The sequence below is a fragment of the Capronia epimyces genome, assembly GCF_000585565.1.
Source record: "Capronia epimyces CBS 606.96 chromosome Unknown aczIQ-supercont1.7, whole genome shotgun sequence".
In the NCBI taxonomy this organism is placed as follows: domain Eukaryota; kingdom Fungi; phylum Ascomycota; class Eurotiomycetes; order Chaetothyriales; family Herpotrichiellaceae; genus Capronia; species Capronia epimyces.
Window position 1 is genome coordinate 1,185,576 of NW_006912910.1, and position 27,500 is coordinate 1,213,075.

The following is a 27,500-nucleotide window of genomic DNA, read 5'->3' on the forward strand; positions in this document are numbered from 1 at the left end:
GTCCTATTCTATCCTGTCCTATTCTATCCTGTCCTATTCTATCCTGTCCTATTCTATCCTGTCCTATTCTATCCTGTCCTATTCTATCCTGTCCTGTCCTGTCATTTCCTATCTATATAAAAAACACGCAAGCAGGGAGACAGACACCAGACAGGCAGATGGATAGGCATTTATCCTTTTTCCCTCTTCCCCCTCCCTTCCCCCAAGCCATGATCATCCCAATTACAGACATGCTGACGACCTCCTCGCAGCTTTGGCAACGCTCTCCCCGGCCTGGCCACGGCGTTTGCAGACCGCTCCCCCATTTTCGTCATCACATCGTCACCGCCGCTGCGCGACGCCGAGACGAACTGTCTCCAAGGCTTCCACGACCAGGTGGTGCTGGCGAAGCCTATCAGCAAGTTTGCGCACCGCGTCACCAGTCAGTTGATCCTGTTTTTTGTCTTTTCTCTATTGCCATGCCATACTATGTACTATACCAGACCGAAGCACAACCACCAGTCACCAGTCACCAGTCACTGACGTGCTACTCGTATTTTCTAGACGTCGAAGAAATCCCCCGCATCGTTAGCTACGCCTACCGCACCGCCACGGGCGGCATCCCCGGCCCCGTGGTGGTGGACTTCCCGATCGACGTGCTCTTCCACCCACCGCGCGAGGAGGCCATCTCCTACGGCTCCATCACGCGCCCTCCAGCCGTGTCGCCGTACCCGGATCCCGCGGCGCTCGACTCGCTGATCCAGCTATGGGCGGCGGCCCAGCGACCCGTCATCATTGTCGGCACGGGAGCGGCGCGCACCACCAGCCGAGACTCGCCTGACGGGTCCAGTCCGCTCCTCTCGCTGGCAGAAGCCACCGGCACGGTGGTGTTCTACTCGCAGAAATACGTGCCGGCGCTGCCATACGACTCGCAGTTCCGCGGCGGCCACGCCGGTCTGCTGGCCCGCCTGCCCAGCCTGCAGAAGAAACAGCCGGACCTGGTGCTGCTGCTGGGGGCGCGCACCGGCTTTCTCCTCGGCGGGCGATCGGGCGCCGTCATCCCGCATGCCAACAGCGGCTCCAAGCTGGTTCAAGTGGACATTGATGCCGGCGAGATCGGCAAATCGCACCCGGTCGACCTAGGCATTGTGGCGGATGCGACCAAGTTCATCGCGGGCCTACTGGACCGACTGCAACGACAACCCGCTGTAACCCCGATTCGGCCGCCGGCAAGCTGGCTCGACGACCTGCACGCCTTGAAGACCCAGCCGTCGCCGTACGCCGACGACGCGCCCCTGCAGCCCGACGGACGGCTCCATCCGTTCTTCGCCATGCAAGCCATCTACCAGGCCCTGCCGGCCGGGTCGATTGTCATCATCGACGGCGGCGAAGCCGGCGTGTGGGCCATCGACCTGTTCGAGCAGTCGCGCGCCAGTGCCGGCCTCGTCGCCACCGGATACTTGGGCTTTCTGGGCAACGGTTGGGGCTACAGTCTGGGCGCCGCCCTGGCCGACCCGGACCGCCTGGTCGTCAATGTGCAAGGCGACGGCTCCGCCGGGTTCCACATTCAGGAGCTGGACACGTACGCCCGCCACGGGCTCAACGTGCTGACCGTCGTCATGAACAACTATGTCTGGGGCATGAGCGTCGCCGGCCAGGATCTGCTGTACGCCGACGACGACCCGGCCCGCGTCGCGAGCTCCTTGTCGCCCGACTGTCGCTACGATATCGTCGCCCAGGGCTTTGGCTGCAGGGGCGTGCTGGTGCCGGCCCGGTCTGGCGTCGACGACCTCCGTGCCGCCGTCAACCTGCTCACCGCGACCAAGGGGCCGGCCCTGCTGAATGCCATCGTCTCCAGATTCCCCGTCACCTTGGCCACCCAGAGCATGGTTGGCAAGACCGACGACAAGGATTCCATCGTCGTGCCGTATTATGATAATGTGCCCCGGCCATATTATAAGGACCACACCACCTCCACCACATCCACCTCCGATTCCAATGGAACAGGACATTAACATCCACCTCCACCTTCGATTCCAACGAAACAGGACATTGACATCCAACAACAACAACAACAATAACAACAACAACAACCCTGACGCTGACCGTACAACTACGTAGTACTCAACAGTGAGGTAGGTCGTTATATACTAGTATATTACTTGGCCATCACTGATATACGCCCACCCAAGGTCCCTGGCAATCGAGTATGGCGGTTCTACAGCAAGCGCTGCAGCTCCATCGTGTCTACTATATCTAAGTAAACATTTCTGGACGCTTTATGATAGATATAAATTGGCAGTCGATTTACAGTATCATGTACATAGTACCTCTGATGGAGCCGAAGCGGAGGCCAAGATACAGCATACCGTACTGTGTAGCAGTCTCTTTTCCCTTGTCCTGAATCTGTCAAACTCAGGCATTCCCAGCCATGCCCTTAACCAGAAGGCTGGTATAGGTACAGGCACACCTAGGTATATAGTCTGGGCTCCCCCTATACCCACACACCTTTAATAGAGAACAGGAGCATTCCAACCTTTAACAGAGACCTGATTAGAAATTCCCTTCATTGATGGTGAACCCCCTATTTAACAACGCAAGTCAGCAGAGTTCAACACAACACAGCACAACAACATCCACCTCGCCGTTCCGCCCCTTCGTTGCATGAAGAGAAAGCGTTTGTTCGTAAGAGAAGTAAAATAGCACGTACCCGTCACAGAATAGATTCTGTCCATTAACCAAACTCATTCGAGGCAGACTCATGAGCACCACGGCGTCGCCTATCTCGGCAAAGACGGCTTTCCGTCCCTGTCGGGCTTCAAAGTATGTCCACATCGCATTTTCGAGCCGGCCATTCTCGTCTTTCACGCTGGATTCAACCATTGGCATCACAGGAAGCCCGGAAAGATGGCGTTGACGCGAATGCCTTGCTGGCGCGCCTCGAGAGCTGCCTGTGAACGGGGCCTTTGGTCAGTCAAGAACTCACCCCAGAGAAAAGGGAATCCTAATCGGAATGACAAGCCCCCAGATGCAAGGGAATCTTAATCAGAATGACAAGCCTCAGCCCTGGGGGGAAAGACCTCTACCTGATGGTGATGGGCGTAGCGGCCGTCATGCAAATCCTGTTCTACCTGTTCTACCATCTCCCGTCCTTCCAGCAGCTGCATGGCGGGAAGCGGACGCTGATGCAAGAATTCAAGCGATCAGGATCGACTTGGACCGCATCTTCTTGATGACCGCTGGGCTGTCCAATTTTTGCTGGGTGTTTCTTGGGGTCAGTATACATACATGTTTCCATGGCTGCTGGCGTGTCTTATACCTGAGTGGTATCTTTTGGGAGTTCCGCTGACTCTCTCTCTCTCGCAGGGGGCTCTCCTCTCCGATGGACGTCGGCTCGGATTCTCAGCCTCCCCGTCAATTTCTGCGGCCTGGTTGCTTCCCTGTGCCTCCAGATATGACCATTTACTCAATAGTCACGTCTCTGGTCAGATCTACAGTCACGTCCCTTGTCAAGGCTAAAGTCATGGACAGGGTGCCGATGCCGATGCCACTGCCACTGCCACCCACGAGCAGCATGTCGACGTCGAGGGCGCGTCTGGCGAGAAGGTCGTCGGACAATGACAGCGAGAAGGAACCATGGAAGGAATTGGGAACCATAGGACTTGAAACAGCCGCCGACGTCAAGCGTTGACTTGGTGGTACGGATATACACTAATGTACACCGTACTTAGGGAGCAGTCACCTAGAGACATATAGCATCGGCATTCCTGCCACAAGACCCTGCATTCTTTTTTGGTCGGAGCGGGCTAGAATCGGATTGTTGTCTATCAGGTAGGTAGCAATCGAGGAGTCGGTATAAAGAAAGGACCCACGTTTACGCTTACATCATTCGGTAGAAGATGGACGTGGATGGTGTAAGCGTGTTGAGGTACACCACCACTCGATGACATCTCTTACGACTGTACACCACCACTCGATGGCATCTCTTACGACTGAGTATTAAGTTCGCAACTTAGTGCTCGGAGGGCCCGGATAGGTATGAAGTGAAGCCAGGGAAACAGCACTACTGTACGTTTACGGAGTTAGGTACGTATGTATACGGAATTAGGGAGGTACGTAGGTATGTATACGTATCTATCTACAATACGTCATGCTTTGCGGAGGTTTTTCGGCCTGGGAGAGTTGCACTTGAGGCTTAGGGGTTTAAGGGCGCCAGAGAGGAATGATATAAGTAAGCCGGCGGGGCCTCAAGGGCCAATTGAAGGCTTAGGAGGCTCCCAGACTAGACCTAAATCAGATATGCTTCCGGGCTAGACCTAAATTGGTGTTACACCAGCCAGTTGCTTGCTCAACAGTAGCGGTGCTTAATAAGGGCGCTCAGGCGTTCCCACCGAGTGTCAAGCGTCGTAGGGCGCTGTAACCGTACAGTACTCCGTTATCAGTCGTCTCTATTACTCTGTACACGGCTCGAAAGCTAGCACACATAGAGAAGTTGAGTGTCGTAGGGCGCTGTAACCGTACTCCGTTATCAGTTGTCTCTATTACTCTGTAGACGGCTAGAAAGCTAGCACAGAGGCCTGAGGCCTGATTTGAAATCGATGATGAACATCATCGTCGTCATCTTTTGCTGACATTGAACTTTAACGACCGTCACGTCGTGAAGAACCCTCCATTGTCTATATAAGTGAGTCCGATACCAACATCAACATCAGTAGCATCACATCAGTACAACCACCAACCACCAACACCAACACAAGCAACAACTCCCGACTCACCAGGTTATCACCCATCCACAGATCCCTAGTTCCCAATACTATTGTCCAGACCACTCTTGAACCCCTTTCCAAACAAGATTCCCGAAATGGCATCCACTACCACCACCACTCCCACCACTATCGACAAAACCAAGCCCTACTTCCCCCTGGCCGGCCTAGCCACCGACGGCTGGTCGACCGAAGACGAAGCGACCGCGACCTGCTTCTGCGGCGCGGTGCAACTGTCCTTTCCCACGCACGGCCCCGGCTTCGTGGGCTCGTTCGTCTGCAACTGCTCCGACTGCCACAAGCTGACGGCGTCGATCCACGCGACCAACTTCACCGTCTACGACACGCACCTCAAGCACCTGCGCGGCCAGGAGAACCTCAAGACGTTCGGGCAGTCGCGCACCGTCTTCTTCAAGACCCCGGGCCAGGACAACACCATGACCAACTACTTCTGCAACACGTGCGGCTCGCTCATGTACCGCGTCGGCGCCGCTTTCCCCGGCATGAGCATCCTGCGCGTCGGCAGCGTCGACGATTTCTCGCTCCACGAGACGAAGTTGAGGCCGACGATGGAGCAGTTCACCAAGGACCGCCCGTCGTGGAAACTGCCCACCGAAGGGGCAACGCAGTTTGTGGAGGACGGTCTCCATGTCTGAGAAGGAGGACAGTTTACATGTTTGAACTGGAGGGCAGATGAGGCGAGATGGATCTTGTGCATGCCTGAGTCGGAGGACAGATGATATGAGATGTATAATTGGCGTGGTCGGTGTCATGGTAATAGTGTTCTTTGAATTCATGATTGGACTTCATCACTCACTTTCAAATGTCTCTTTTCCCTTGCGAGCACCCCGCTAAGCGTAATCAAATAATTCTCTTTCTCGCTTGGAGACTCCGCAGCTTTCAACATTTTTACCGCAAACATGTTTCATTTGGAAGCAGCGCGAGACTGGGAATGACTCACTTAACGCCTTTGGTTGTAGAACCAGAGCTTTCTCGCTTCTTCAGCCGAGGTGCCTGGCGCTTGCCGTTGGAGGTAAAGCTCGAAGAGCGCTCTCTCCTGCGCCTGGACCTTGTTGAAATCCAAGTCGGGTGATACCCAGCCATCATCGTCTGAACATAGAATTTCTTGCGTATACTTCCGTAGCTTAGCCCAGTCTTGATATTCAGCCAGTTAAACCTCGTGCGTCGCTAGTTCCTCTTTCGAGAGCGTCAGAGGGGGCCTTCCGGTGAGTCCAATTTGCTCCCAGTTACAAGAAAGTTCAATAAGACAATCTCTCAGCGGCACTATGCCGTCCTTGTAGGTCCGTTCGCACAGAACAAATAAGCGTCGTATGGTGTCGTGAATGCCGGTAAGAGCCAGGTATGAGTCACGGTGGCATCGACCAAGGGCGACTTCATAACATTTTGCTTGTAAAGCTTGGTCTTTCTGTGAAACCTCGTAGGCTTGTTCGTCCGGGTCCATTTCCTCGAAATCAGCCGGGAGTTGTGGTTCAATCGGACCTGTCTCATAGCCTTCCGGCGGAGTCAGAAACTCTGGCCACCGTGCCTGTGTGAATCTTGGTAGGATCGAGATAAATTGCCAATCAATGACACTGACAATTTTGGTGAGATCCTTTTCCGAAACGAACATGTTTCCCATATGCAAATCCGTGTGCCAAAGAGTGGGTCGGCCATATCGTTGCAAGAGAGGAGTTGCAGCCAAAACAGGGATGAACTTTATAGCAACTTCCAAAAGTTGTAGATGCGAGTCTGGAGAGCCAAAATGTGGGCCTCGTGCACCCAGGTACTCGGTGTTCTTCACATGCCATGCGCCCTGGCGAGCTCGAGCCAAACCGAAAGCACAAAGGTCGGACCCTGAGGCTGTTAACCGGAAGTACAGGTTCTAATAGCGCAATACATAACTCACAAGGTCCAGCTTCCATCTCCGTTTCCCTTGTTGAATTAATACCTCCCAGCCAGGAATCATTAAAGACCGGGCCGATGCAAAAAACTCCTTGGGGGTCTTTTGATGTATTGAAAGCCACTGAATTTTGCGGTCCGAAGGTGCGTAGATATAAACTACCATTCACGGGAAATTCAGTGGACGCTAACTGACCGTCGAAATCGGCAATGGTCTTGACCAGCTCAAACCGACGCAACTCGTCCATTTCACCCCAAACAGTATGAAGCTGACGTCCTGGGCATTTCTCGAGGATCATGTATTCGGCACCAACGGGATTTGAAGGATCAGAGCTCCATGCAAGGACATCCGGGACAGGGATTGAAGTCATAGCTCGAACTAGGTTAGTATAGTGTGTTAGAGACGTACTGCAAAGAGATCTGGGAATCGATACCGAACTTCAGTGTTGCTACTTCCGATTCAACACTATATCTTGTTGGAACCAGAGCCGGGAACGGTATCTTGACAACCACCTGCTTGTCATTTGCTGTGGTTACGATCAGAGCTTTGTTAAAGCCCCCTTCTTGCTTGTCGATGCTGGAGACTGGGGACTGGACGGAAGGGAGGGAGGAAATCAAGGCACAAAGATTATCCACGTCGAAAGTGATATGTCTTCTTGACAGCTCATACTGCTCATTCACGAGGAAACGCCCGTTGGAGTAGTTGAAGAGCTGGTGAGCCGAAATAGGCGTGTCTGTAAACTGTATCAGGAGTGTAACTGGGGAAGAATAAGTACTCATGTACCTCGACAAGAAATTGATATTGTTCGATGCCGCACACGGGGAAGTGGAAGTGACAGTCTGCAGCAACTATTGCCGACGTTTCGCAAGGTGAGCATCGCAATGGGCTGCTCACCCCCTTTTTTGGGGCGGTGCCGGTGTTGGTGCAGCTGCGGTTCCCAGTATATCTGTGAACGTGCAAAACCAGCAAGCAACACTGCCGACACCACCTTCTAGCACGAGAGATCAATACTAGTAATGCTAAATCATCCGGCCATCGCGAAGTATGGGAGCAAGACACTCCTACCAGGTAGGCGCGTATACGCTCTAACGGATGTGCGTCTGGACATCTGTTATGCTCCACCGTTGTGCAGCCTAGTGTGCGTCAGCCCGCTGAAGATGGCACGATGGCACCTCCATCGCTCAAAAGATGATCAGTGATGCCTCAGGGGTACTCAATAAGGCTTAGCTAAAAGCACATTAAAAGCCCAGGTGAAAGCAGCCTTTGCTCACTCTCTAGGATAGAAACCGTGTTCAGTAAATAAGTTTTTAGTTCGCGGGTAATGTAGGCAGTCCTGAGAGGAAGATGGTCGATAGATGAACTTCAGGAGGACCCCTAGTAGACAGGCACAGCCAGCCTCACCGATGTCGGTCGACCACAATCGCCGCCCCTAATCAATCGTGTCGCAATTCTTCGCCCTAGTGAGTCACACCGAGGTGATGGCCGCTGTGTTGTAGGGTCTGAAACAGCCGCCGACGTCAAGCGTAGACTTTGTTGTACGGATGGATACAAATATACGGATACTCCATACTTGGGGAGCAGTGACCCCTATTATGGACATGGGGCTGCCAAACTCCTACCTAACAGGGACGGATGGATATATATTTTAGTAGCATAATTTCTTTCGCAATCGACCATAGGATGTGGAATACAGGGCTTCCCGTTCGCTCAGCCGTACTTAAGCCACATGCCGGTCAGTTAGTACTGAAGTGGGTGACCATTTGGGAATCCTGACTGTTGATTGTTTTTGCTCTTTTTGAAGATTTTTGTTTTTATTTATATATTTTCGAATGATCTCTGTTATAATAGCTCCTTAGAGCTCGTGGCCGTTGCCTTGTTTTTTGATTAATTGGTGGTTGGTGGTTGTGTTACTTGTTTAATATTTCTTGTCTGTCCTTGTAATTATTATTGGACTCGGCCGTCTACAGATCTTCGCCGTAACTGTAGTTAGTCCGTACTCACGGCCGCCATGGACATAGTGCTCCTCTGTCAGAGGTTTAAATGTTCCATGTTCTCTATCAAAGGGGTATAGGGAGAGGCCTGAGTATACGGGCGTGCCTATACCGGCCTTCTGTGAAGGGCAAGGCCTAACTTGAATATCCTCAGCGTGGAGCCGCAATCGGCAGGCTTTTCTTTTCTTTTCTTCAGTGTCGATAGGGTTAGGGATGCATCTGAATCATCATGTTTGCATAATTAGTATGGAGTGCGCTTCTGGTTGTTGACATACTGGTTGACAAACTGGGTTTGAGCGACGAGCTGAAGAATAAGTATAACAAAGAGAAACCCAAGAATAAAATGGCCAGGTCTATGTTCAGACTGGCCGGCTCTGGCATTACTGGCAAATATCTATATCTAACACATATACAGTATCTTTGTTCTACCCTCGCTGTAACGTAACCCGAACCTTCCCAGCTTTAATTTTACACACAGTTCCCTATATTGTATATTTGCGTTCGATGATAGTTGTTCCATCATCCTCACCCTCACCTCCATCATGTGTCTAGAGGGATGCCGTAAATCGAACACAGTTTGGGTTGGGTTGGCCTCGAGATTGTCGACCAGATGGCGAAGATACAGTTGGACGTGAATTATTGTTGATAGCTGGAAAGTCAAGTCGACACCAACACCTGGAAAGGTGAACCCAACTCAATCCCCATTCCTCTCTGGTGCTGACACCGACCTAGAGAAGAAAAAATTTCCTACATCGACATGCTCATCGACTGACTCACTGCTGTTCGAGAACATGTGTATGTTGGTGATGATGATGGTCCTTGCCGGACGCGTCGAGAACCTCCTCGATCTTCCCGCTGGGCAGCCACTTATCCGAGCGAATAAAGAACCACGAGATAATTGCAAAGATGGTCACGATGGCCATGATGACAGGTGCGTCTGAACAGGCATGATGTTAGCGATTTCAGAAACGTGTCAATTAAAACGGGCTCTCGGTTCCCGGAACCGCGCGGAGCAACTCACAGTTCAAAGTATCGGCGCTCACTGGAAACGCCCAAGGAGAGAATAAGACGGCGACCACCCACAAGTTCCAGACGATGCCGATGACCTGGAACGGCTTGCTCCATCTGCCCAGGCTCCATCTGGGCTCGTTCAATTTGTCGGGGGTCAGGAAGACTCGGCCAAAACAGATCAAACAATAGGCGGCGCTGGAGGGCACGCCGGCCGCCGAGACCAAAGAGGTGAAAGCCACGGCCGAGGGCAAGATACTGCAGGTGACGATGGAGGCGACCACCCACACGACAATGACGGCATTTTTGGGCTGGCCGTTGGAGACCTGTGCCACCCAGCTGGAGAAGGGCAGTACCCCGTCTCGAGCAACGGCGAATACGAGGCGTGAGGCGGCTAGAATGGCAATGGCTGTGTTCTGTGAGTGCGTTGGGGGTTAGCATACGACGAAGGATGACACAACACAGTACAACAAGCCTATATGGGCACAACAGAACCCCCCTCCCTCTCTGATCACATATCTGCCGAATAAAAGGAATAGATAAAAGTGACATATCCGCTGAGTAAAAGGGATAGATAAACGTGTTGACTTACCAGTTCCAGAGAGACGATGTTGACAATAACCATGGGGATGTGGCCTCCCTTGCCTAGAATCACGGCATAAAGCGGCACGAAAGGTTGAGGGCCACCAAAGGAGAACAACGTGTCGGCATCAGGCTGTCGAGGTGATCAGATAAGATCAGATAGAATTGTCAAGCCAAGGGCAACGGTGCTCACCACACAGAACAGGAAAAGAATGACGCAGAGAAAGCCTCCAACGCCAGTGGCGACCGTACTCCAGAAAATGCCCCTCGCTGCTGCCAAGGGAGCGTTCTTGGTCTCTTCGGCCACTGTACTTGTCACAAAGCTCGAGTCAGCCCGTGAACTTGGAGATTGGAGCTGAAATTGTCTTGGGCGTATTTAATGCGGCGCTGAAGAGAACCTACCGTGTCCGGATGCATCAAACCCAATCATGATGCCAGCGGTGGCAAGGAACGACAGACAAAAGTTCCAAGCCGGTGGAGCGCCGGTCCCGTTGTATGTAGTCATGAAGGCTTCGTTGGCCGTGCGAAACCCGTACGTCTTACTGGTTCCGATGGGTAGCCAGATCAAATTCATCAGAAAATCCACCATGACGAACAGCGACGAGGCGTAAAAGACCCATCGAAAATAGCGAGCTGCTCGGGACACCGCGGTCAGTCTTCACGTGCGGGATGGTTACGCTAGCTTGGCTCGGAGGCGACTCACGGGGAATGAGGTTGGCTATGGCAGCCAGTGCCAGAAAGATCTCGGTGCATATCCACTGTACGGCGCGGAATTTGACGCTGCTGGTATCGGAAGGGAAGTCGAGGTCGAAGACGACAATTTCCTGCAACAAGTCAGTGTCAGTGTTGATTCAAAAGCAGAGCAGGGTGCGCGAGTGCAAGCAGGGATAGGTAATGCGATTGCCGATATTGCTGGCCAAGCAAGGGCAGAGACAGAGACAGGGGCAGACGAACCGACAGCATATAGTTGACCGCAGCCTGGCTGTTGCTCGCACAGAAGGTCGTCCATGCCGTCGTACTCCACCACGCAACAATGAAGCCAAACAGTCTGCCATACTTGGGGCCTCCGGATTCGGCGGCCCAGAGATAGATTGAACCTGCTAGGGGGAGTGACGAACAGATCTCAGCGATGGCTGCGGCAGTGATCCATGTGAAGACGCAAGAGATGATGAAGGAGATCCTGGGAGACGAGAGTAAATGAGCAGTTAGTTAGGGGTATGTTCGGTTCCGGGAATACAGTCAAGAGCTGGGCTGGGCTGGGCTGGGCTGAGGGATATAGACCCGTAAACCCTCTAAGATTGAAGAACAGATCGTGTATATGTTACTAGGCGGTGTATGGATTGTACAGTACATACCAGTATGCGAGATTTCCACCTGCAGCAATGCCCGTACTAAAAGTCACACGCACGCCGCCGATAAAACACAGAGCAGCTGGGAGTTAATCAGCACCAGCACCGCAGTCCACGACGGATTGAATTGGATTGGATTAGATCGGATTGGATCAGGCTGCGACTCACCAAAGGTTGTTGAAAAGTTGTGGAAGGTGTTATAAGTGCGATGCAGAACCTGATTCCCGAGCAGGAGACGTTATGGGGGTGTTCTCGTTCTCGGTAGTTGCAAGGCTTAGGCTTAGGCTTACCGGTGTGTACCCCAGATCTGCCTAGAATGTGATAGAGAGCGGTCAGTGGTGTCCTTCATCCTTGACGTGCTAAACAGGCTCATAGTCCAATAGACAGGGGCAGGAAGGGAGTATGCTGTATGCTGTATGCTGCATGCATGATATTCAACGGTACATACCACAAACTGATCATCGCTGTTCCGGCTCAAGCCGTCGTCCTCCGCCTCCACCCCCGTCACGGGGCTCGAAACTTCATCTTCGACCAACTTATTCGAAGGCATGGTTGATGATGATCCCGCTGTGCGAGAGGCTCTAGGTGTTTCGAATGCGAATTGATTCAACTGCAAAAACAATCAATCATGATAGCAAGGCACAATTCTGGCGCCGTGGCTACTAAGTACCCTGGACGTTGTTGGGTCGCAGCATAGAAAAGTATTCGCGCATTAGGAAATAATCCACCACAAGCACGCCATCAAAGATGACTGAGGGGGAACCCTCGGCCATCCGAGGATTGCTACCCTCTGGCGACAACGGAAGACCGAGTCTGGGTGAGACTATCGATCAAGCTTGATTAATATTAATATTGTTGGTGTATGTCGCAATGGCGCAAAGGCAAAGGCACACACACCGGGACCAGGGAATGAATGGCGGAATCTCTAGTTCTCCCACAAACACTCCCACGATCCTCACGTCCCTAGATTCTGCTGTAACATAGGCGACAAGAAAGCCAAGTGTGTGTGTGTGTGTGTGGTGCGTGTGGCATCTCTTCTTTGTGATGGCTGTCCAATTGATCAGCCTATCGGCTCTTGGATGCTTGTCTCTAACGGTCCTGTACATCCTCTTCAAGGCAAGAAGCTTTTCCACCCTAGCCTTAGTGTCCAGCTCTAATCTGACCACAATCACGACTCACTGCAGGGCATCCTACGTGTCAAGCAGGCCTATCTGTCACCCTTGGCTGCTGTCCCCAATGCAGGGCCACTGGCTCCCCTGTCACGTCTTCTCTGGGCCTTTCCCCAGGAGTATTTGGGGAACATCACGCTTGAACTCCCTCGTCTCCATGCAAAGTACGGTACGTGCTAACTCATACTGTCCCTGCATCTAGCCTCTCGCCTCTTCAGGCATTCGCACTGACTGAGACCATGCAGGTCCGTTGCTGCGAATTGGACCCACAGAGGTGTCGTTCTACTCGATTGATGTCTACGATGCCGTCCATAAGGTGGGCAGCAACTTGAAGTTCATCAAGGACCCCCGAACCTATGGCGAATTCGTGCAGGGAGGCCATCCGGCGTTGTTCTCCATCGCGTAAGTGACGTGACAGCCTAGGACCTACTCCTACACCTACCTTAGGCCTGGAAGAGGGTATCAGGACAAGATCCCTCTGCCCATGGCAATTTTACCAATACTCATACGCTGCTAGTGATCCTGAGGAACATGCCCGACGTCGCCGACTCATGGGTCAATTATACAACCGAAGTAGGATGGACAACTTACGCGGCCTGATGAACCATGTGGTGGGGGACTTTGTCCAAACCTTGAAACGGCACCAAGACAGACCGTTGGAGTGTGTGCCAGCTTGCAGAGCCCTCGAAGCCGATCTCATTTGTGAGTGACAGTCTTTGATTGGTCCTAGTCCCCTGGGGAATGACAGTTAGTTGATTGATTCACAACCACTATAGCCTTGTTCAGCTTTGGGGAATCAATCGGGGCAGTTAGGGCCTGGTCCAACGGCGAACCGTGGAACATGGTGCTTAAGAACGATGAGAAGGCGACCTGGATGCCCGTGGTGAGTGCAGACGCCACGTCAAGCTGAAGTCAGATGCTAAACTACAGCAAATAAAGTTCACTTCGTTTCCGGGGCTCGTTTCAATCTGGCAATCCTTCGAGCAATGGTTGTTCCAGAGGTTCGGGTGGCAAACCACGTATGCTGCGGCCATGAGCGAATGGGAACTGGTAAGGTAGTCCTAGTCAGCGTGATCAGAGCAAGGGATGAGACTTGTACACACACACACACACACACACACACATATATATCATCGGGACACCCCACTGACTGACTATTTACTCTAGTGGGCATCCCGCGGGCTGGCGACAGCCTTGTCCTCGGCCAAGCGCAACGACAACGACACCGACGCCGACAATGATAAGTCACCCAAGGCCTTCCCCAATCTGATCTCGACTTTAGTGCGATCCGGTCTCCATCCCCAGACGGCGCTGTCGGAAGCTCGAGAGAACCTAGGCCCTGGCACAGACACGACGTCGGCCACGCTGGCGCATATCCTGTGGGCATTGGCTCACAACCCCCAGTATCAGAACAAGCTGCGTCAAGAACTGTCGGCACTGGGATTCCCCACCGACCTGAAAGGCCTGGACGAGGTGCCGCGGCTCAAAGCTTCGGTTAAGGAGGGCATCCGGTGGACTGGTGCCGCTGCTGCCATGCTACCGCGCATCGTGCCGCCAGAGGGAGTGATGCTGGAAGGAGTGTTTTTGCCAGGCGGAGTAAGTCACGATTAATGCGTTGTGTGCGTGATTGTTTTGTTTGTGTGGTCGGACGTGTGTCTGTCGATGATGGCGTCGTCCATGCAATTCTTGATCTGTCGTTATCGTTCCAGTCATCGTCTTTTGCTTCCACACCGACTCCCTCCTACCCTGACTCCTGACTCTTGACTTCTGTCTCCTGATTCCTGACTCCCGTCTCCTGTCTCCTGATTCCTGACTTCTGTCTCCTGTCTCCTGACTCCTGTTGCACCAATATACCATCCCGCTAACCTTCGCCGTATCGCACCGGCCTTTCTTAGACAACCGTCACATCATCGCCGATATGGTACCTGCGCGACCAAAATGCATTCCCTAACCCGACCTACTACAACCCGTACCGCTGGCTGACGGCAGATGGGACGGCCTTGAGCGACAACCAACCTCTTCGAGATAAATACTATATTCCGTTTTCCAAGGGAGCCAACGTCTGTATTGGTGCACAGTGAGTCACAGTTATACTTTTTATATTCACAGTCCAGTCCAGTCACAGCACAGCACAGCTACACCACAGTTGCACCACAGTTACGATTGGCAGAGACCGTTCATTTAGGCGATCACGGTCAGGGGCAGGGTCATGGTCAGAATTACGTTGACCTCGATGCCTCTGTTTGCATCTGGTGTCAACGGACCTTGGCCGGCATTGCCCTACCCTATCTTGCATCTTGCCTTAACCTATATGGTCTTCCCTGCCCTACCCTACATTATCTTGTCTTCCCCTGCCCCCTCCTTACTTTCCTCGCCATCCACAATTTCATCTTGTTTCCCAGGTCCCCTTTTCCACCGCAGTGCAGTCAAGTCAGTGTCGTTCGTCGTTACTCACTCTCTTCGCTCCCAGCTTCTCATACTATGAACTCTACTTATCACTCTCTGCGATCTTGAAACATTTCACCATCACGTTGCCCCATCAGGGTCAATTACCCGACGGTGACAGACACAGTGGGACGACACTGTACTCGATCACGCAGATGGAAGACGATACGGGGTTCCAGCCGGTCAGGCTGCCCGAGAGGAAGGAGTGGGTGGCGGCGGTGCCGACGGAGAGATTGTGGATCGTGCTGAGAGAAATAGAAGGACCGAAGATAGAGTAGGGTGGATCGTGCTGAGAGGAATACAAGGACCAAAGGTAAAGTAGGATGGACGAGATGGGGACACAATCAAAATAAACTGTGCGTGAAATGGTCCTTCGTCTTGTCTACTCTATTAGCGGGGCTAAGGCCCGAGAAGAACCTGTCCTCAACAGAACGGGATTCCCAGCCTTGACATTTTACTAGATACAGCACAGTACAGTCAGTATATGCCCCACCATTTATTTCTGCCAGGGTTGGACGGGATGGATGATCAGCTAGCTGAGTGGAGCGGAGCCCCCAGCAATCGAGGACAGTCCGATCTCCAGTCCCGACAAGTATCACTCTGCTCTGAGTATGTGTACTATAGTATAGGTCTGAAGTGACTTTCTAACTTGGAACTCTCTCCAAACTCTAATTAGACGGTCTTATCACTTCGAGGACATGTTCTGACTCTAGAATTCAAGTGACTACCTTGAGTCCTACTATAGAATTGGTATAAACTACTTTGACTGCGACCGAATTCTGGGATTGAAGTGAAGTGATTGCTTTGACTGTGTGCTACGTGGATGAATAAGCTGTTAGGATTGACTTGATGTCTAAGTCTGAATTGGTGCTGGGATCTTCCCTCGTCCTCCTCGCCACCGAAATACTGTACTCTGGACTGTATATTCCAATCCATTCACCAGACCAAGACGGGCTTGACGCTTCGTCCATCTTTCATCTCCGCCAACGCTCTGTGGAACTCCTGGGCCTAAGGAGTCTGGGGTCAGAACAGACTGCACGTGCACGTACAGAAACCACAGAGTGGGCCGGTGCAGAAACACTGGGCAGTCTTAACTCCTACGGAAAGGAAGAAAAGGGAAAGAGAAAGAGAAAGGGAAAGGGAATGGAAAGGGGTAAGGGAATGGAAAGGAAAGAAAGAAAAGAGAAATACACGTACAGGGTAGAAGTTGACGAGCTTGTCGATGGGGAATTGGCCAGCCCGAAATCGCTTGATCATCTCCGGAATGTACTGTGATGTGGTCACCCAGAATTAGTATAGAAGACTAGTGTGGAAGACACCAAATCAGTAGGTGTATGCGTGGTACTGTACCTCTGCCGGATTGACGTCGCCTTCGATACAGCCTCGCAATATCTTGCCTGTCTGAATAGCAGACGGGTTCAGTCACCGCACGCCCAAAGATACATAATGTCCCGTACGTACCTGCATAAACGTCACCAGATGGACACCGAGCTGTGCGTCCATCGGCGGTACGCCTATAATGATCAGCTGGCCGCGATTGGCCGTCAGGGCCAGACCGGCCTCGATGACTTTCATGTTGCCCGTGGTGTCGACGACAATACTGGCGCCGGCGCCTTGCGTCAAAGCCTTGACTTCCGCCACCAGGTCGGTGTCGTCGGAGCTCTCGATGACGTGTGTGGCTCCGAGTTCGAGCGCGAGCTGCAGCTTGGACTTGACGCGGTCGACGGCGATGATGGTGTGGCTACGATTGAACTTGGCAGCCTATATGGTATGAGCTGGGGTCTTTCGGTAGTTTGAGAGGAGGGGTTATTGTCATTGACGTGCAAGAAGGAAGAAAACATTAGACATGAGACCTTTTATGGAAGTGGACGTGAAAAGGGAAAGTGTGCTTGTGAAGAGAAAGCCGGTCTGGTCTGGTCTGATCTGATCTTACCGCAATCGCGGACAAGCCGACACCGCCAACGCCCAAGACAACCACGGCGTCGCCAGGGCCCGCCTGGGCCACCACGTCGACGGCGCCCATTCCTGTCTGGAATCCACAGCCCAGCGGAGCGAAGAGTTTCAACTCAGACTCGTCGCGCACGATGGAACTGACGTTGACCACCGAAGCTTGCTTCACAATCGTGTAGTTGGCAAAGCTGGACTGGCCGAAGAAGAGGCCACCCAGCCCCAGAGGCGTTGCAGCCTCCTTCGAGACAAAAGTGTCGGTCTCGGTCTCGTAGTTTATGGCCGCGAACGACTCACAATATGCTGGATGGTGGTCGACGCAGTCTCGACACGTCGCACAGGAGGAGTAGGATAGCAAGACGGCGTCTCCGGGTTTGCCGACGTCGACCTTTGCACCTGCCCGCTCGATGTATCCCGCCCCTGTTGAGTGGGTCAGAAAGGTCAAGATACAGGCCGGAAAGATTCTCTGGCAGATGCGCCTGCTGTAGGGTCCAAAAGGAGGAGAAGATGATGTAACGGGGCAATGATATACAGTATGAGTTGGAATATGGATTTACCCACCTTCATGACCCAGCACTTTGGGGTATGTCGTGAACGGTGTGGGCAACGACCCGAACACGAGGTCGGTATGGCAGATGCCTGTTGCCACCAGTCGAATCACCAGCTCGTCATCCTTGGGCTCACGCAACGACACGTCTTCCAATCTCCAGTCGACCTGGCTGGCGGTGGTGGGTTCGTATGAGACCAGGGCTCGAGTCGATGTTGGTGTTGGTTGGACGTCCGCAGACATGTTGCAGTGTCAATGCCAGTGCCAGTGCTTGTCTGTGTTTGCCTATACTATGTTGTACTGTGTTGTGCTGTGCAGTTCAAGATGAGGATAGATTGTGTGCAGAAGTCACCGACACCTGCCTCCTGTACAGTCAGTGTATCTGTATACATCCACTGGTCTGGTCGAGATGGCCGCCATGTCCCATGTCCCACCTCTCATCTCCCATGCCGGCCATGTGCCACGGCCACCACCAAAAATGGGGCCAGTGTACTGTACCATTCCCCGCAAATCCACATTCACCCGCGGCAGAAATACAGTGGCATGGGGGAGACAAATATGCATGTTCGGGATCGGGATCCGGACCATTTTCAAGCCCGCCTACACATATTACTCCGTCCTCCGGACCTAGGTAGAGAACATATGATGGACAGGTATTTGCTCGTAAGATGTGGCCACGCATCTCTCTGTCTCTCTGTCTCTGTGATGTCCAGACATGCGTGATGCATGATCGGCCGGTGTAACACTGCGCTGGGCGAGCATAAATCGGGACAGGATACACAGGGTACCTTCCCAGGTATGTATGATTTTCAATTGGCTGAAGATTTCAGCCTCGGGTCAAATCCTCTCGTACCTGGTATTACATGTGCTCCAGTCATCCTGGTTTCTCTCACCTCTCCCGCGGCAGTATTTCGTTTCTGCGGGGTACGAGGACTGCATACCTCAGGCAGGTATACAGGACAGCCTCTGACGTACCAGTTGGACAGCCAGCCAACATGGCCACATACTGTACTACCTTGTATGTCCGCAGTTCTGGCGAGGTACTGTAGTGAGCTGATGTTTCGGCAACGCGGGGCCCCGCCTTCTTCTTGTTATTGTCAACAGGCTCCGTGAGTTCGAAATGACATACATACATAGTAGGAAGAGCCGGAAACACTGCAACCGCGTCCGTTCATGTTGATCCATGGTTCTGCTGCAGTATAACCACTCGCCTGTCCCCTTCGACCTTCTGCCCTTGTGACCCTTTCAGCCCTGAGACTGCTCCTGAGCCTGAGCCTGATACTGAGCCTGACACTGACACTGCTCCTGCTCCTGCTCGTCCACCACTTCCTGGGCATCATGGCAGGCGTGCATCCGACCCTAACACCTCAAAGTGTGGCGATCTCGTCCGCTCTGGCCGGCGTGGCTTCTCACCTAGGCTACTTCATCCGCGGCGAGCATCATCTGGAGGTCTTGCCGCTTTTTTTCCTGGCCGTCGCCTCGCCGGTGGCCGCCATCGCAGGCGAGAAGTATTATCTGGGGCTGGAGACCCATGAAGCCGTCCTGATCACGGCGGTCGCCTGGGTCAGCTACTACGCGGCCCTCTTTGCCAGCATCGTCGTCTATCGGGTCTTCTTCCATCGGTTGAGGAGGTTCCCTGGTCCGTCACCGGCCAAGGTGACCAAACTATACCACGTAGCGCAGGTTGCTGGACGCAGAAACAACTGGCTGGTCAGGCACGCGTGGCATCAGAAATATGGCGATATTGTCAGGACCGGTAAGGGATGCCGTCCGTGTCTGTATTGTGTTGTGTCGACCATGACGTTGACGACAAGCATCGACTGACTGACTGGACTGTCAACAGGCCCGTCGGAGCTCTCCATCACCGTGCCAGCCGCGGTGCCGCTGGTCTTGGGCCCCGGGTCCAAATGTACCAAGTCCGACTGGTATGATATGGCCAAGCCGATTGATTCGATGCACACCATCCGAGTCAAGCAGGTCCACGATGCAAGGCGAAAGATCTGGGATTTGGGATTCAATTCTAAGGGTAAGAAGAAGAGAAGACAATACACGACTTTCTACACCTTTCTGCTGTCATACGCTTCCATTCCCCCCTGTAGGTGCCCTACTGATCCAGCCATCCATCCAGCACTCCGGAGCTACGAAGGTCGGATCCTGAAATACAGCCACCAGCTCGTGGACGCGCTCTCCCGCCAGACGGGTGAGCCTCTCAACGCGACCGAATGGTTCAACTACTACTCATTCGACGTCATGGGCGACCTGGCTTTCGGGAAGTCGTTCGACATGCTGAGCACGGGCAAAGAGCATTTCTTCCTGCAGCTCGTGCACAAGGGTCAGTCGCCCGTCGGCATCTTCACCCCGGCCCCGTGGCTAGCCATCCTGTTGAAGGAGGTGCCGTTCGCCATGCGCACGTTCCACAGGTTCCTGGCCTGGTGTGAGCTTCAGGTTGAGGAGAGGAAGAAGGTGAGTAATGCAGCACCACTCCCAAGAAACAATACCACTCCACCACTCACAAGCAACAACACCATCATACCACTCACAACAAACAATACCACTACTTCCAAGCAACAACACCATCACTATCACTCCAAAACAACTTGGGGCTACTCACTCCATTGTCTAACTATCAACTATTTCCAAATCCTAACCCCTAACCCACTTCATTATCCATCAACCACTATCACTGGTCAATAGTGTGGTGCTAAAATCCTCTTTCTTTATCTACAGATCAACATGGCCGAACCGGATGTCATGTCCTACATCATCGACTCGGCCAACAAGGCGCAAAATCCCCAAGAAGCCCGGCTGTGGCTCCAGGCCGATTCGAGGCTGATCATCGTGGCTGGAAGGTAAGTTGGTGTGCGGAGTGTTTGGGTCTGATTCCTAGTTCTTGGTTTCTGGTTCTGGTTCTAGTTCTGGTTCTGGTTCTGGTTCTAGTTCTGGTTCTGGTTCTGGTTCTGTATCTGTATCTGGTTCTAGTTCTGTTTCCGATTCTGGTTCTGGTTCTGGTTCTGGTTCTGTTGTATGACGCAGAACCGCAGACACTGCAAATTACAGTGTCTCCTGATATCACTGATGCAAGAACCACAACACCACACTGACATCTGCCGTGCTCTCTTCCCATCTAGTGACACCACCGCCGCCACTCTAACCAACGCCTTCTACTACATGATCAAAGACCCCGTCCATCTGAAGCGGCTCCGCGACGAACTCGACCCGATCCGACTGGACGACGGCACGTTCAATTTCAAAGACCTCCAAGGCGCAGAGTACCTCAACGCCGTCATCAACGAGACGCTAAGACTGCAGCCGCCGGTGCCGTCGGGCTTGTATCGCAAAACGCCGCCGGAGGGAATCAGCGTCAATGGCGTTTATATCCCGGGGGATGTCACTGTCAGTGTGCCGTCATATACTCTTGGGCGATGTGAGTTGATGCGAATTTCAATTTCAATTTCATCTTCATTTCGATTTCGATCTCAATTTACCGAGGTCCCTATGCCCGATGCATGTATACATACATGTATATGTAACATTCATGCCGCGCATCGAGAACGATAGGGCCAGGACACCCTGTCTTTGTTGCAGATCATCCCGAGTCCTTTCAGGGCATCGGTCAATGCTGCCCTGATTGGAATGGCATTATGTACACAGCAACCAGTTCAACTGCTGACTTGTTCCTTTCTAGCCGAAGCCGCATTCGCCCGAGCCGAAGAATTCATCCCCGAGCGATGGACCTCCAAGCCGGAGCTGGTCAAGGCCAAAGAAGCATTTGCGCCATTCTCACTGGGTGAGTCGATGGTTCCGTTCCTTCTGCCATTGTGATTCGATACGTTACGCTACGGGCCGGATATTTATGATATTATCTGCTCACTGGCCGGTGATTATTATGCACCACTGCTCTAGCTGCTGCTAGTACCTACCTTGTACCTTTTACCTTCTCCCTTTTACCTTCTCCCTTTTACCTTCTCCCTTTTACCTTCTCCCTTTTACCTTCTCCCTTTTACCTTCTCCCTTTTACCTTCTCCCTTTTACCTTCTCCCTTTTACCTTCTCCCTTTTACCTTCTCCCTTTTACCTTCTCCCTTTTACCTTCTCCCTTTTACCTTCTCCCTTTTACCTTCTCCCTCCTACCAGGTTCAGATTTAGATTCAAAGTCACATTCAGTCATGACAAGCCGTTCTGTCCAAGTATCGCTCCCACACACTAATGTGCACCTACAGGCCCATACAGCTGCATCGGCAAACAACTGGCGCTCATGGAACTCCGCGACGTGATTGCTCAACTCAGCACGACATTCAACGTCGACTGGGCCCCGGGCTACACTGGTTCTCCGGAGGACGGGATGGAGGATATCTTCACGGTTGCGCTGGGCAAGATGGACGTCGTCTTCACTGCGAGGGAGGGGGTTGTGGCTTAGTTCAGGTATTGGATCATGGGATCGTGGGACCCGACTGTTGGAATGTTCTGTTCGATATTCTATCTGTATGGTTCCGCCGCAATAGTGACTAGGACGGTGTTTCCATATTGGTTTTGGCTACCGCAATGCTGTGGCTGTGATGCTGTCATGCTGTCATGCTATCATGCTGTACTCCGTACTCCGGACTCGAAAACATCTGGCACCCGGGGTTATCGATAGGATAGGGGATTCGGAGCCTGATGTGCTTATCGATAGGGACAAAAGCACTCAGGTTTGGCCGCTTACTAAGGAATCAGGATACTGTAGCCTCGGGTGGAGTGGAGTACAGATACTGTAGTGCACAATACCTAGTATAGGGCGGCATCACCTTTGTTGTAAAGGGGTACCATACTAAAGACTGAGGATATCTGTCAAAGGTTGAAATGTTTCCCTGTTCTCTATCAAAGGGGTATGGGGAGAGGGCTGAGTATATAGGTGTGGATATACCAGCTTTCTGGGTAAAGGGCAAGGCTGGGAATGCCTAAGTTGGTGCCTAAGATTGACAATATCACATAGGTATTATCCTCTCACTTCTGTATAGACTATATAGTCGGCACCGGCACCAGCACCGGCACCAACACCAACACCAGCAGGGCTAGTATTTGGTGTCTTCGCCCTTTCTGCCTTTCTGCCCTTTCTGCCTTTCTGCCCTTTCTGCCTTTCTGCCCTTTCTGCCTTTCTGCCCTTTCTGCCTTTCTGCCTCCATCTTCGGACCAGCCTTGAAGGCCTGCATCAGCAGGGTCTGGCCATACCCTCCGGCACCAAGCCGACGACACTGGCCATCAGCCCACGTACCCAGTAACAAGCCACCAGGGGTCTTCCACAGTCGACTTTGTCGAGGGAGGGCTTTGGCCATGGCACGGCTGGAATGGCCTGTTCCACATGCCGCGGGCCGGGGTCTGTGCGCTGTTGACCTCGCCGGCCGTGAGGGCCAGAGGATGCCCAATAACCCTTATAGTATTGGATGTCCTGCCAATTCAGTGTCAGGTCAAGCTTGCCACCACTTCCACAGTGTGTCCCCTTGTCTCCCCTGCACTCTCATCACAAGGCTGGACGATCAGCAAGCGACTGCCACCGCCGGTGCTTTGACAAACAAGCCCACCTGCCCACCATGACATGGTAGCCGGTAGGAACAGACAAGGCTGGCCGGCACCAACGACATAACTCATGGCTTTTCCCGATCTCGACTCCTTCGGGCCAACTTATGCCAAATCCTCTTTCTCGTCGATTTCTTGTCCTTCTGTTGTTCATTCAGACTACCCTGGCGAAGGACACTGTTCGCATCCCTCGAGCTGAGAGCCCCAGAAGCTGGGACAGATCCAGATCCAGATGACGCTGAGGGATCGTTCTCGCCTGTCCGTTTTGCCAATTTTTCCTGCCACTCTTGCAGCCCTTTTGTAGAGCTGACTGTATATGGATGATCGATGCCAATCACCTTTCTCCTCAGTCTGACGCACTCGGACAGCATGGCTATTGCTTCTTCGCATCGATTTAGATGGTGAAGAATAACGCCCAAGTTGTGCATGCAGGTCAATGTGTTGGGATGTTCGTTCCCCAACACTCTTCGAGATGCTTCCAATGCCTCTTCCTCGAGTTTCTCGGCTTCCTCCCATCGTCCTTGATCCTCGTAGGTCATGGCCAAGTTGCCCATTGCGTCTAGAGTGTTTGGGTGATCTCGACCTAAGACTCGACCTAAGACTCTTTCTCTTGCTTCCAATACCTGTACTTGTAACTTTTCTGCTTCATTCCATCGCCCTTGCCTGCCAACTGCATCTGCCAAATAAATCATGATACTCAGTATACTGGCATCATCGGCATCGGAAACTCTCTTCCTGATCTCCAGGGTTTCCATTAACAGCTCTTCGGCCTCTTTGTACCGTCCATTACAGATGTATGTCGCCCCTAATTCGTGCGAGCTGTATAATGTGCTAGGGTTGTCTTCACCTAAATTTCCTTTCTGCCACTCAACAACTTGTTTCATGCGCTTTTCTGCTTCCGAGTAGGCTCTCTGCCTGCGTAATGCTACTCCATGCCAATAATAAGCGGCCATGGTCTGCTCATTGTTCACACCAAAAGCCCCTTCTCTCCATTTGGCTACCGTCCAAATATTTCCACGGCTTCAGTGGGTTTTCCAGTCCAGTCGAAACATATCCCCACTTTCAGAAGCAACTCGTATCGCTCAGCAAGATTTTCACCGAACCCCGAATCACGAAGAGTCTGAGCATGTGGCATGCAAAGAAGCCAGGTATCTTTGGTTTCCCAATGGACGTATGGAACAGCGTGAGCCGTTTGCCGAATTGCTATCTCCGTCGATTTCGACAGACTGTTTTCCTTTTTCAGCCAGTTCCGCGTAGCAAGTCGAACTAGTCGATGCATGTCGTACAGGGACTGAGGACTGTTTTCATTGCCTTGCTGCCGTAAAAAAGAATACCCCTTGAGAGTTCCTATGGCTTCAAGTATGTCCTTTTCCTCGTGGTCAGACGGTAAAAGCAACCGTGGAATATTCTTTTCGCCCAGGCACGCCATGAACGCCAAATAGTCTGCCGCAAGAGCATGCGCTTTCCGAATTTGTTCGAACGAGATCAGCCATGTCGCAGCGATGGGGTTGGTAGCGATCGCGTACCGCCCGTGGTCATCAAAGTTCTCACTGAGAAGCGCGATCACACCATCTTCTTGCGTGCTGTCTAGTAGTTCTAGATAGTCGTTGATCGATGCATCATTTTCGTTGATATATGATGCAGCTTGGACAATCGCCAGAGGCAGGTAGGTCAGTTTTTCCAACAACAGTTCAGTCTCTTCACGGTCAGCAAGACTGCTCTCCGGCAGAAGGGATTTCAACATCTGTTCAGCCTCTTCAGCAGTCACCTCCATCAAGTTAATGACGTGCTTGCCTGCGATCGGAGCGGCCACTCGTCGGCTTCGTGTGGTGACAAGAATTGATCCGCTAGGACTCTTCGGTAGATACTTTGTCAAGGGCGTGACCCCTGGAGTTGTGGGAGAGTTTCTCCCCCATAGAGTCATATCGTCGGCATTGTCGAGTATCAGGAGCCACTCTCCAGCTGTATCTTGACTGAGATGTGCTCGGACAGTCTCTTTGACGTCCATATTTCCCTAGTCAACTCCTGGAATCTTCAGCAGTCGCCCGATTTCAAGATAGTCTTTTTTCAAACGATAGCGTGTCTGTTGCCTGCACCCAGAAGATGTGGCGTTTGGATTTTGCACGATAGGCGACTTCCAATGCCAGCCTACTTTTGCCAATCCCGCCGAGTCCGAGGATTGCCACTATTTGTTTGCCGTGTTGGAAGAGGATGTTTTCGATTGTTTGCAGCTCGTTCGTCCGGCCAACAAGAGCCTGCACGTCAGATTGGAGGAAGGGCACATGCCATAAATACTGAGACGACTCTCCTAAAATAAAATAAAAGAGCTTGTTAATCATGTCCGAGCTCCACATGTCACAAGTAGTGCTAACCTTGCTCGGAGGACCGGTCACCAGCATTCCACTCATTCAAGAACAATTTGGCGCAAGCAGCGGCTGTAGCTGCAGCACAGTATTGCCATCCTTTTTTCTTGTGACTATCGGCGTAGTCACAAACTCCCTTGATAATCAGGCTATCGCGGAAATGCTCCCACGTGCCGGCACCCTCCATCTCAAATGCGATGAGTTTATCCCTTTTCGCGAGCATGTCGCGACGAGTTCCAGACTTCATCACGGTGTCCCCCGATCCCATTGTCCCAATATGGATCGCAGGCCGCAGATTTTCCAGAGCTTCAGCGTTTGGCTTCTCTAGAGCTTTAATCAGACGCTGTCGGCGCACCAGCTCAGCCTCATCGCAGCCCAGTTCGTCACAGGTTTTTGAAAGAGCATCAGAGCAAATGTGCTCCGGTCTGCTGCGGCAAAGAGCACATTTGTCTCCCTTTTGGTTGTCTCGATGCTTGTGCAGATACGATGCATTGTAGAGACGGTCAGCTGCTGGCCCGGGATAAATGATTTTGTCTGGGAGTTTTTCTCTGATGACTAGCACATGGTCCATGAGCTCCTCTTGCATCTCCTTGCGACTGAAGGTACTCTCCAGCTTGCGGAGGATTGATAGAATTTCTCGGCTTGGTCGGGGAAGCGTGTCTGCTAAGGCTCTCTTGCTTTCGAACCCATCATCATATTGCCTGCCAAGGTCATACTGCATGACTGCTCTGCTCATGATTACGTCTCCCAGTACGATCTCTTGTGCATTGTCGGGTGTGAAAGGCACACCTCCGCAGATGCCAACCACAAGGCCGAGCTTGATGTTAGGAAAACTAGGTCGCAAACTGGCTGCGACACTTGCGGCATTGACTTTGCCCATGTCTGGCATGTGAACGAGGACAACATTGTGGGCACCGATGGCTCCAAAGGTATAGGCGTTGGGATCTCCATCGACTTTGCCATACGCTCTCTTCCACGTTTGGTCAAATGTAGCTTGGACGCATTCCGCTTCGAGAGGTAAGGCGCAAAAAATGGCGACGCGGAAGCCAGCACGATTCTCTGGGGCAGACTTAGCCATTTGCTGACGAGGGATGGGTGGCAGAATGAAGGCTGCGTCGTCGGGAGAAGGAGGTGCAAGGAAGATTCGCCGATAGTCCAAGGTGCACACCTAATGCTGATGCATCGAGGCCGGTGCTGGCTGGGATAAATGGGAGCAGATGATATTGACGACGAGTTTGGAACACGGCCGTCGCCTATAAAGCAACAATCATTGTCCTCTTCGCAGCCGCGATTAGGCTGAGGTTGAGGTTGAGGCTGAGCATGAAGCGCCGTTACAACCACAACCTCGAGGTGGCAGAGCTCGCTTACGCTGCGATTGGGTTCTTGCCGACGTAGCTCGACCTTACTCAGAGCCCGCCAATGAGCAGTGCTGGCTGAAAGCCGAGCATAAAGAACGCCTTGCGATAACCCTGCGAGCTGTGATCCAATGCCTTTCAAACCTGGAACTCGACCCAGGGCCCATCAGGGGCGTTTTCTTGAACATATCCAGAGAGATCGTAGAGTAGACTCTCCCGAACAGTCTACAGACTCACGCACCCATACTAGCCCAGACTGCATCGCGTCAAGTGGCAGAGGTCGTAGGGTTGTGGTGTCGTGTTGTCGTGGTGTTGCAGTCCACCAAGTCCCCGATTTTCCTCGCCAAGGCTGAGGATTATAGCGAGGTCTTGGGCCCTCAGGCTGCGGTTGTCGCCCAGTTTCTTGAGGAGCAGTCTCCGTACAATGGCCCCGGCGCTTCATCTGACAGCCGTGACTGCGTTGCTACGACACCTCCGATACTCCCACACGTAGGACCTCTAATCCCATCCTCATCCTTCGGAGCGTCCAGGAAGATCTAGGGAGTCTTCA

The 27,500-nt window shown here is 52.5% G+C and overlaps 10 protein-coding genes across 10 annotated transcripts in view; 4 read left to right on the top strand and 6 right to left on the bottom strand.

The window, feature by feature from the left end:
* The window catches only part of A1O3_08221 (uncharacterized protein), a gene marked incomplete at both ends in the record, with an annotated part of 2,687 nt that extends 693 nt beyond the window's left edge, over window positions 1-1,994 (top strand). Inside the window, 2 exons of the mRNA XM_007738320.1 lie at window positions 252-421; window positions 544-1,994. Of these exons, the coding sequence (XP_007736510.1) occupies window positions 252-421; window positions 544-1,994 (1,621 nt within the window). The remainder of the gene's footprint in view (window positions 1-251; window positions 422-543) is intronic.
* Window positions 1,995-4,840: 2,846 nt separating this feature from the next.
* A1O3_08222 (uncharacterized protein) lies at window positions 4,841-5,398 on the top strand (the record flags this gene model as incomplete). Its single annotated transcript, XM_007738321.1, has 1 exon — window positions 4,841-5,398. One exon carries the CDS (start codon window positions 4,841-4,843, stop codon window positions 5,396-5,398), a length of 558 nt encoding a protein of 185 aa, XP_007736511.1.
* Window positions 5,399-5,913: 515 nt separating this feature from the next.
* A1O3_08223 (uncharacterized protein) lies at window positions 5,914-7,012 on the bottom strand (the record flags this gene model as incomplete). Its single annotated transcript, XM_007738322.1, has 2 exons — window positions 5,914-6,596; window positions 6,649-7,012. 2 exons carry the CDS (start codon window positions 7,010-7,012, stop codon window positions 5,914-5,916), a joined length of 1,047 nt encoding a protein of 348 aa, XP_007736512.1.
* Window positions 7,013-9,406: 2,394 nt separating this feature from the next.
* Window positions 9,407-10,812, bottom strand: A1O3_08225 (uncharacterized protein; the record flags this gene model as incomplete). The annotated part of the gene is made up of 5 exons (XM_007738323.1): window positions 9,407-9,570; window positions 9,655-10,057; window positions 10,234-10,356; window positions 10,417-10,529; window positions 10,626-10,812. The coding sequence occupies 5 exons, from the start codon at window positions 10,810-10,812 to the stop codon at window positions 9,407-9,409; spliced, it is 990 nt and encodes a 329-aa protein (XP_007736513.1).
* Window positions 10,813-12,898: 2,086 nt separating this feature from the next.
* A1O3_08226 (uncharacterized protein) lies at window positions 12,899-14,822 on the top strand (the record flags this gene model as incomplete). The annotated part of the gene is made up of 7 exons (XM_007738324.1): window positions 12,899-12,905; window positions 12,987-13,143; window positions 13,259-13,443; window positions 13,518-13,624; window positions 13,681-13,791; window positions 13,909-14,337; window positions 14,637-14,822. The coding sequence occupies 7 exons, from the start codon at window positions 12,899-12,901 to the stop codon at window positions 14,820-14,822; spliced, it is 1,182 nt and encodes a 393-aa protein (XP_007736514.1).
* Window positions 14,823-16,122: 1,300 nt separating this feature from the next.
* Window positions 16,123-17,923, bottom strand: A1O3_08227 (uncharacterized protein; the record flags this gene model as incomplete). Its single annotated transcript, XM_007738325.1, has 6 exons — window positions 16,123-16,188; window positions 16,384-16,455; window positions 16,537-16,587; window positions 16,648-16,947; window positions 17,120-17,553; window positions 17,695-17,923. The coding sequence occupies 6 exons, from the start codon at window positions 17,921-17,923 to the stop codon at window positions 16,123-16,125; spliced, it is 1,152 nt and encodes a 383-aa protein (XP_007736515.1).
* Window positions 17,924-19,018: 1,095 nt separating this feature from the next.
* On the top strand, window positions 19,019-22,096 carry A1O3_08228 (uncharacterized protein; the record flags this gene model as incomplete). Its single annotated transcript, XM_007738326.1, has 7 exons — window positions 19,019-19,436; window positions 19,524-19,706; window positions 19,809-20,143; window positions 20,408-20,529; window positions 20,809-21,104; window positions 21,366-21,467; window positions 21,900-22,096. The coding sequence occupies 7 exons, from the start codon at window positions 19,019-19,021 to the stop codon at window positions 22,094-22,096; spliced, it is 1,653 nt and encodes a 550-aa protein (XP_007736516.1).
* Window positions 22,097-23,300: 1,204 nt separating this feature from the next.
* Window positions 23,301-24,185, bottom strand: A1O3_08229 (uncharacterized protein; the record flags this gene model as incomplete). The annotated part of the gene is made up of 1 exon (XM_007738327.1): window positions 23,301-24,185. The coding sequence occupies one exon, from the start codon at window positions 24,183-24,185 to the stop codon at window positions 23,301-23,303; it is 885 nt and encodes a 294-aa protein (XP_007736517.1).
* A 44-nt stretch (window positions 24,186-24,229) lies between these two features.
* Window positions 24,230-25,240, bottom strand: A1O3_08230 (uncharacterized protein; the record flags this gene model as incomplete). The annotated part of the gene is made up of 1 exon (XM_007738328.1): window positions 24,230-25,240. One exon carries the CDS (start codon window positions 25,238-25,240, stop codon window positions 24,230-24,232), a length of 1,011 nt encoding a protein of 336 aa, XP_007736518.1.
* A 359-nt stretch (window positions 25,241-25,599) lies between these two features.
* A1O3_08231 (uncharacterized protein) lies at window positions 25,600-26,673 on the bottom strand (the record flags this gene model as incomplete). The annotated part of the gene is made up of 1 exon (XM_007738329.1): window positions 25,600-26,673. The coding sequence occupies one exon, from the start codon at window positions 26,671-26,673 to the stop codon at window positions 25,600-25,602; it is 1,074 nt and encodes a 357-aa protein (XP_007736519.1).
* Window positions 26,674-27,500: the final 827 nt, after the last annotated feature.